Source organism: Parasteatoda tepidariorum, chromosome 4 (assembly GCF_043381705.1).
Source record: "Parasteatoda tepidariorum isolate YZ-2023 chromosome 4, CAS_Ptep_4.0, whole genome shotgun sequence".
Classification (NCBI taxonomy): domain Eukaryota; kingdom Metazoa; phylum Arthropoda; class Arachnida; order Araneae; family Theridiidae; genus Parasteatoda; species Parasteatoda tepidariorum.
Window position 1 is genome coordinate 62,810,363 of NC_092207.1, and position 8,447 is coordinate 62,818,809.

Genomic DNA, 8,447 nt, shown 5'->3' on the forward strand with positions numbered 1-8,447 from the left:
TTTTTTTTTTTTTTTTTTTTTTTTTTTTTTTTTTTTTTTTTTTTTTTTTTTTTTTTTTTTTTTTTTTTTTTTTTGTGATTTCATATCATATATCATTATAATTGCGTATTGGATAATCAAACAACCTGTTTACACGACAAAATTCAATTGAAATTGGAAAAGTTAGGCAATTTTATCGGGGCTATCTTGAAATAATAAAATTTAATATTGTGAAATGTCTGTTTCTTTTATCACCTTAACTTGAAACTGATATTGAAAAGAGTTCAGTTCTTATTGCTCTATTTCTGATTTTCGTATGTATATTTTGGTTTAATTTGTTTTTATAATTCATTTCATGTATGTTATATAGGTTCCAAAGAACCCTGATCTGGGTCCTGAAGGAGCAGTTTTTCAAAAAGAGGAACAGGAAAAAATCGATGATGCTGAACCTCTTACTGAAGAAGAAGTTGCAGAAAAGGAAAGATTGCTCAATGAGGTAAACCTCTCATTCCCCCCTCCCCCCTTTTTTTCTGTTTGAATTTTAAATGATAAAATGTTATTTATAGTTTTTCCATTTCAGAGAAAATTCTAAATTCCTTACGCATTAGCATAATAGAATTAAAACCTTTTTTTTTTTTTTTCAAATACTTTTCTCTGTGCCCCCTTTATGTCACAAAATATTTTTGATTACCCAAAAAAATAATTTTCTTTTTTTTTCCCTGAATAGAAAATATTTAGAACTTAATGTCTTAAACATAGTCTTAATATCCTTTTTTTTTTGTTTATAATTTTTATGAACAATTTCTGGAAGTTCACTAAAAAAAAATGATTTTCTGACAGAATGGGAAAAAAAAAGTGGCCTGAATCCATTTCTAAATCAGGTGTGATGTAGATAAGAATAACCACCCATAAAATTAAAAGAACTTACTAATGTAATTAATCTAAATGGTAGCAATATTTATAAAAACGTAGTTAATAAAGACAATAATCTTGGAGTGTTCTGTAACAGGGAAGAATCAAAAATATTTTGCATCGGAAGATGTATTAGTAGAGAAAGATGAGAAACAGAACATAAAATGTAATGAAGAATTAAAGATATTGGCATTTTTTCTAGTAAAGTAATTTTATACAAGTTTTAAAATATCTGTACAGATATAAATGTGGCTGAATTTTTAAAATTATTCTATTTTCAATTAAGATTCTGCAAAATTTTTAGCATCATTCATGATATCAAGATTGGACTTATATTAACATTTAATTAAATTAATAATATTCATAGGGAAAAGATGCTTTGTCAACTGACTAATATCTCAAATTTATTGTTCATTCATTCGAAATAATTTTAACAATTTTTAATTTTGACTGCTTTGATTGCTAATGAGTAAAATTAAAATTCTGTTAATGTAGGCAATGAATTTGTCTGAAGATTAGTTTAAATAATTTTAATGTTAAATATATTTTTATAACTGTGTGTTAATAAATTGTGTTATCATATAGGGTTTCACATCCTGGTCTAGAAGAGATTTCAATCAGTTCATCAAAGCAAATGAAAAGTATGGCCGTGATGACATTGACAGCATTGCTAAAGAAGTGGAAGGAAAAACTCCAGAGGAGGTGGGGGGTTTTTTTTTTTTTTTTTTTTTTTTTTGTCCCTTTAACCTCATTTAATTTACTGAGTAGTGATAGATTTGATCTATCTTTTTGTTTCTTTTTTTTTTTCTTCAATGTAACTTTTTAAATACTTGTTTTCTGAAATAGTAGCTTATAGGACTGGGCGATAAATAGATTTAACGCTTATATCGGCAATTCGATATAGTTACTTTCGTTTTAAGCGAGGCATCTGAAATCTGATTTAAGCCACTGATAATGACTTTCGTTTTAAGCGCTGCATCTGAAATCTGATTTAAGCCTCTGATAATTACTCATTTTAGGCTAAGCATCAAAAATCTGATTATAAGACAACACTCACTGTTTAACATGAGATGATCCTTGCATAGGCTAGCGCTGCCACCACTCTGACAAAGACTATGTTATTTCGTCTAGCTACAAAGTCTATGTTATTTCGTGATGTTGAATGACGAAAAGCAAATTTATTCATAATTCCCGATTTCAGAGCGAGGATCAGCATTGAAATATAGAACGCTATGCATTGTTTCTTTATGTGCCATTTTTGTCTTGGGGATTTCACGTTTCTTGGAGATTATTTTCAGCAGGACTTGCATTATTTTGCGGTCGCAGTGCATTTTATTTCGTCAGGATTTAAAGTTTCTGGTAAATTATTTTCAGTGAGACTTTTGCTACTTACCGATTGTTACGTTGTAAATTATTTCATGTCTTTTTTTTGTTGGAATTTAGCGATTATTGTCAATTATTTTTAGTAGACCTACTGCTACTTTGCTATCTCTGTCTTCTTAAATTTTCGTGACTAAATCTATTAATGAAAAGAAAATTAAGTTAAAAAAAAAGGTACTTCATTGATATTTTTAATTATTGTTTTTCATTTTAAGTGATTCAATTGAATAAGGGTATTTTGCATTTAACCTTGTTATAAAAAGTTAGTTATTTTTTAAATTTATTTAATGCGCGTAAGTATAATAATTTGATAGAACTAGATTATTTTTAATACAATAAATCTTCAGACCGTTTTTAATTATAGAAAAATTAAAACAAGGCTTAACATTTAATTTGCTTTTATTTTTGAGAAAATAAAAAAAGAAAGTTTTTTTTTCCCAAAATTTAGCTATTAGTTTAAAAATAATAATCTTTTTTTACTAAATAAAGTTAAGCAATGCTTTGACGCATTTTAATAATTGATCAATATTACTTACAGTTTGTTTGTTGTTTTTAATTTTTCTTAAAATTCTTTCAATACTTGTTTGTTTCATAATTTGTTAGATAGTATCATTTTTAAACAAAGTAGATTTTATTTTCAAAAAAGAAATTAATAACAAATAAATAAATAACTTAAATTTATTTTTACATTTATTAAGAATAGAATTTGACCATTAGTTAATACAACTTTATTATTTTAAATAAATGAATAAAAGGTCTAATGATGTTTCAGAAGCCCAGTTTTTTTCAACAAATTTAAAAAATGTTTTACTCAAGTGAATATTTCTTCGATCTGTTTTTTACTTTCATTTTTTTTTTTTTTTTTTTTTTGCATGTCNTTTTTTTTTTTTTTTTTTTTTTTTTTTTTTTTTTTTTTTAATTAAATGTTAATGCATGTATGTAAAATATTTTGTTACAGTTTTAGTATTATTTTTAAACCAATAAATCTTAAGTCATTTTTAATTTTAAAAAAAAAATTAAAATAAAGCTTGTGTTTGTTTTTACTTCAAGACATCTTGAACATATGTTAAATCGCAGGCGGTGTATCACGATATAGAATCTCTTACTTACCCCAGTCCTAGTTGCTGGTTTATTTACACCAAAAATATTCTTTCTTTTCTTTTTAATTTAAAATATTTTACAAGAAAAGATATATGTTATGTCAGTACATAGTATCTATAGTTTAAACTATTTTTTTTTTATAATCCTTATTTTAATCTTCAGTAATCAGTATAAACCTGAGAGTAAAGGCAGAATATATCAGTTAGTGTATTTTTCTTTAGAACCAGTGAATACTATTGAGAATATTTTGAAAAAAGAGACTTGACAGCTCTATATTGTTATTCATATTTAGTTAAGAAAAACCATATTTATCCTCTACATACAATGAATGATTTTAAAAAATGCATGAAATTGACAATTTGTTTTTCTAATTTTCATTTTAAAGGTCATAGAGTATTCTCAAGTGTTTTGGGAACGGTGTCATGAATTGCAAGATATCGAAAGGATAATGGCTCAAATTGAACGAGGAGAAGCTCGTATTCAACGAAGAGCCAGCATTAAAAAAGCTTTGGATGCTAAGGTAAACTTTTTAGCAGTTTTAAAAATAAAATATAAATTTGTACTTGAGTTATCTTTTTTTTTTTCAATTAATAAATTAAACATATTTAATGGCCTTTAGATTTATATAAATTTTATCAAAATACTGTCGTGACTATTTAAGGGATAATTTAAATATATCCAATAGATAAAATTTATATTAAACAAAACCCAAGTTCGGTCAGATTAGGATTGAAGCAATGTGTCTAAGAAACTAGAGAAGACAATCAATAACCATTAAATTAAGAAAAATACAATTTTATTTAATAAGATATTAGCTATTATTAATAACACGAATATAGTATATTTACCAGGAGGTATTAAAAATGAGGTGAGGCAATGAGGAGGAGGCCTAGAAAATTGACAAGAGAAAAACAATATTTAAAACATATTCTCACCATCTTCTGCGGGGGGGGGGGCTGTCTTCCTTCTCGCCTTTTTGGTCAACAGTTAGTTGTCGCCTTCCATTCGTCTTCACTCTTTTTTTCTCGTCCTCAGGAAACCTCGGTCCCCTTTCCATTGGTTGGGGTCCTTCTCCAACGAGGGTGCTAGCTAGATCCCCACCCGCAGATTATTGGCTAAGAAACCTAAAAGAAATCAAGACCGACAGGCTCCCGATTGCCCCTGCTGCTCGACTACCTGGCGACTGCTCAGGCCTCCCTCCTTTACAATAAATCTTCTTCTAATTGCCTATGTCACTACTACAAATACTTCTCAGAATTAAATTTAAAATCCTGATAAAAAATATTCTTTCCTGATTTTTATTGTTTTGTCCCAATATTCCTTTTTTTTTTTTTTTTTTTTGATTTTANTTAAGGTTCAGAACAGAACATTTTTATGAACGCAATTTTAAAATAGTCATTTAGATTTTTTAGAAAGTTTCTTTCAGGAGAAAAAAAACTTACAAAACTAGTATGTTCTTATTGAAAAGGTGAAATCTGGAAAAGTGTTTCAATTTAAGGAGAATCTGCTTGAAAAACAGAGCTTCTTCGTTCTCTTTTCCTCAAGAAGAAGAGTTAATTAAGAGTCATATAATTTGCAATTTGTAGATGAGATAAGCAAATCTTGTAAGATGTTTCAAAAATTTGAAATCATTTTTTTGTACTCTTTATTTGAAACATATTTAAAATTTATTAATCATAAAATGTTTAGTTGCACTTGAAATTAGAAAAACATGTTAATAAAATATATTAGGTTGTAGCTAAAAATTTACTATATGAAAAGTATTTTTTAATTTATATTTATTGTTAAATTTATAATTTGAAAAATATATTTCTGAAATTATGTGTGTATACTCTATGCATATTAACTTCATATTATATAATATGAAGTTACTAATCATGTAGATGTTTGTATTACTTTATTTAATTAAAAATAATTTATGTAAACCTATAGTTATTAACTTTTTATATCATTCTAGATTTTTGCCAAAGCATGTATTTAAGTAAAAAGTAGTTTTTTTAGGGGGGTTCCATGGTAAATGGCGAACTTTTTCATAGTATCAATGTTTTTACCAAAAACATTAAAAGTTGATGAAATTTAGAAACAAAATGATGTTCTGTTTTGTTATTATTACATTAAATATATTGATTGAATATATATTTTGTTGGCTCGAAATTTGAAAATTTCTTATTTTTCCCTCTTAGATGGCTCGCTATCGAGCACCATTCCATCAGTTAAGAATAGCGTATGGAACTAACAAAGGGAAGAATTACACGGAAGAGGAAGATCGTTTTCTTGTCTGCATGCTGCATAAGCTGGGCTTTGACAAAGAAAATGCTTACGATGAACTAAGATCAGAAATTCGCAAAGCACCTCAGTTCAGATTTGATTGGTTCATAAAATCTCGGACTGCTGCTGTATGTGTATTGTTTTATTACCACTATCCAACATTAAGTTGTAATTAGATATATTCCAGTTAAATGTATATTAAACAAACCATTAATTCAGTGTTACCACTTTTCTCTAGGAGTTGCAACGACGCTGCAATACCTTGATTACTTTAATTGAAAGAGAAAATCAAGAATTGGAAGAAAAAGAAAAGGCTGAAAGAAAGAAGAGAGGACCAAAGCCTGGCATTCCAAAAGTATGTTTATTTTAATTGATGAAACCTTAGCCAGTTTAATCTTTAACTAAATATAACATAGCTTTAAAAAAAATTATTACCCTAGTGGAAAGATGGCAAACTTTTTTCAAACAGTTAGACAGCTAATTTATTATTTTCAGGTGTCCAGTGTGTCATTTGTCATGTATCTTTAAAAAAGAAACTGATAGCCATTGAAAACTAAATCATGTTAATATTATTGCTGTAATTAGTCATTAATTTACTTAAAATTTAAAATAAGAAAATTTATTACAATCGATTATATAGAATTCTTAAATGAAAACATCTGTTCACATCATTGAACAAATTTAATGTATTAAAAAAAGTATTCATAATTTTTAATACAGTTGGATTTTTAACTTGTATTCACATGCTTTCGAAAAATAAAAAAAAAGACCAGTCGCCCTTATGACATGAACTTTCAAAGTAGAGGGGGCAGTAGCCCCTTGTGCCCAGGGTAATATTAAAATTCTAATTCTGAATCCACTGAACTGTGAGTGTGATTAAATGAAAATAATTTTTTTTTAAATTTTATAATGACCCTTGAACAACCGATCCGATTTCGGGTTTACGATTCAACTTGTAATTTTGAACCCAATCCAGAAGACGAAGAAAAAGTTTTCTTTGTATTTCATAGAACTTTTAAATCAGGCCCCTAACTCTCTTCATGCAGTAGCGGCCTCTTTCTGCTGCTGTAGAGCTTACTGGAATTACCAAACAGGGCCCTCATTGAACATTTGCCACCAAATGCAATAAAAATTGTGTTATAGTGAAACAAATTCTGTTTTGCTGAAAGATTCGATTCAAACAATTTCCTGGCTGATAACTGCCCCGAAAATATTTGTACTCCGGACGCTCAGCAAAAATGTCAGTTTTACCTGTAAAATAATCCCAGCAGTTATTTTCATCATTTCAATCCGATGACATTACATATTTTATAACAGTCGCTGAACATCCAAACAGTTTTTTGGGTTTACAACTACTAATGTTTCAACTCCATAGCCTTGTAATTTTGAACCCAGGGAATCCTGGATCAAGTATTGGGAAAATCTTGCCTTATTTTTTTTTAACTAACCCGCATTTGCATTACATTGGGAAAAAACCACTTAAACCTCTCATGGTTTTCCTTACATGATCAGTCTACCACTGAGCATATTTTATGTTGGCACTGTGTGCGGTGCGAACTGGATGCGAAATTCGTACTGACCAGCCATTGCTGGGATTCAAATTCAGTTCACCTCATTGGAACGTGAGCACTCTATCCCCTGAGCCACCACGACTCTAATAAAAGTAATTTAAAGTTAACTCTACATGATACTGATACATGTGTCGCATGCCATGGGTTCGACAGCTCTGCACTAGTACCTCACTCATTCTCTTTGTCTTGTTTAATATCCTTCCTTTAAAATTCTTAAGTCATCTTTCTTGCTATCTTTACCTATTCAGCACATAATAGTAAAATTGATTGCTCTAGGACAACAGTAACTATTTCCAATGTGAATACGTATAGATTATTTGGCACAGGTTTTATGGGCACCTAAACTTCATGCCAAGCCTTTTCCAAAATTATTGTTTATCTTTTTTCCCAAAATCTCAAGTTAAATTAGTTTGATGCTTTGTTTTGTTCTTCAAATCACTAATATTTATTAAGTATGAAGAAATCTTACCCAAAAAATTGTGAAACATTACAAATGCATGTTTATAAACTTGATTACATTCCATTTTATTTGTTTGTTTGTTTTTTATTATTATTATAACAGATTTTTTTTCTAATTCAATAATTTGTTTTGCAGGGTCCTCAAAAAAGAAAATCCGATGGAATACCTGATGGAAGAGGTCGTAAGAAAAAGAAGTAAAGCTCCCGGGTGGAATTTTATGTTATGATTTTAAAAAATTAAATGAACTTTTTTGTTTTACCCTTTAAAAAAATGGTTGCAAAATTATCTTGGTCTTGTTTTCTGTATGTGCATCCCCTAAGTTATATAATTTTATCATTTGGCCGAGGAAATCTAGCAATTCTTTTTTTATTTTAATATCATGTAGCAAATCATTGGATTATTCATTGTACAGTTTGATACTAAGTTTATTTTATGTGTTATTAATAAAATGTACATTTTAAATTCAATCATGGTGTCTTTATTTATATATTCATTTTCTTTTCCAAGAAAAGTAAATTTTTACCATACTTTTTACTTAGATTGGCATTTAATAACATTTTTATTCCATTTAATTGTAACATGATTCCCATAGGATCGTAGAAATCAGAAATTGTCACAGAAACCTGGTAGTTTAATTGGCAAGGGAAATTAAGTAATTTTAGACAAACCCTGGAAAAGTCTTGCATACCTGCCATGTCTCCTGTTTTTTAACGAAAACTCCCATATTTTGCAACTATCTTCCATTTACCCATATATTCTCAAATTTCTCTAAATTT

At 28.4% G+C, this 8,447-nt stretch overlaps 1 protein-coding gene across 4 annotated transcripts in view; it reads left to right on the forward strand.

The window, feature by feature from the left end:
* Positions 1–8,138, forward strand: part of LOC107445457 (Imitation SWI) — a 30,754-nt gene extending 22,616 nt beyond the window's left edge. For all 4 annotated transcript variants that reach the window (XM_071179933.1, XM_071179932.1, XM_071179935.1 and 1 more), the window contains 6 exons: positions 350–475; positions 1,477–1,593; positions 3,758–3,892; positions 5,556–5,768; positions 5,879–5,995; positions 7,807–8,138. In XM_071179933.1, coding sequence (XP_071036034.1) covers positions 350–475; positions 1,477–1,593; positions 3,758–3,892; positions 5,556–5,768; positions 5,879–5,995; positions 7,807–7,869 — 771 coding nt within the window. In that variant the 3' untranslated portion in view covers positions 7,870–8,138. The remainder of the gene's footprint in view (positions 1–349; positions 476–1,476; positions 1,594–3,757; positions 3,893–5,555; positions 5,769–5,878; positions 5,996–7,806) is intronic.
* Positions 8,139–8,447: the final 309 nt, after the last annotated feature.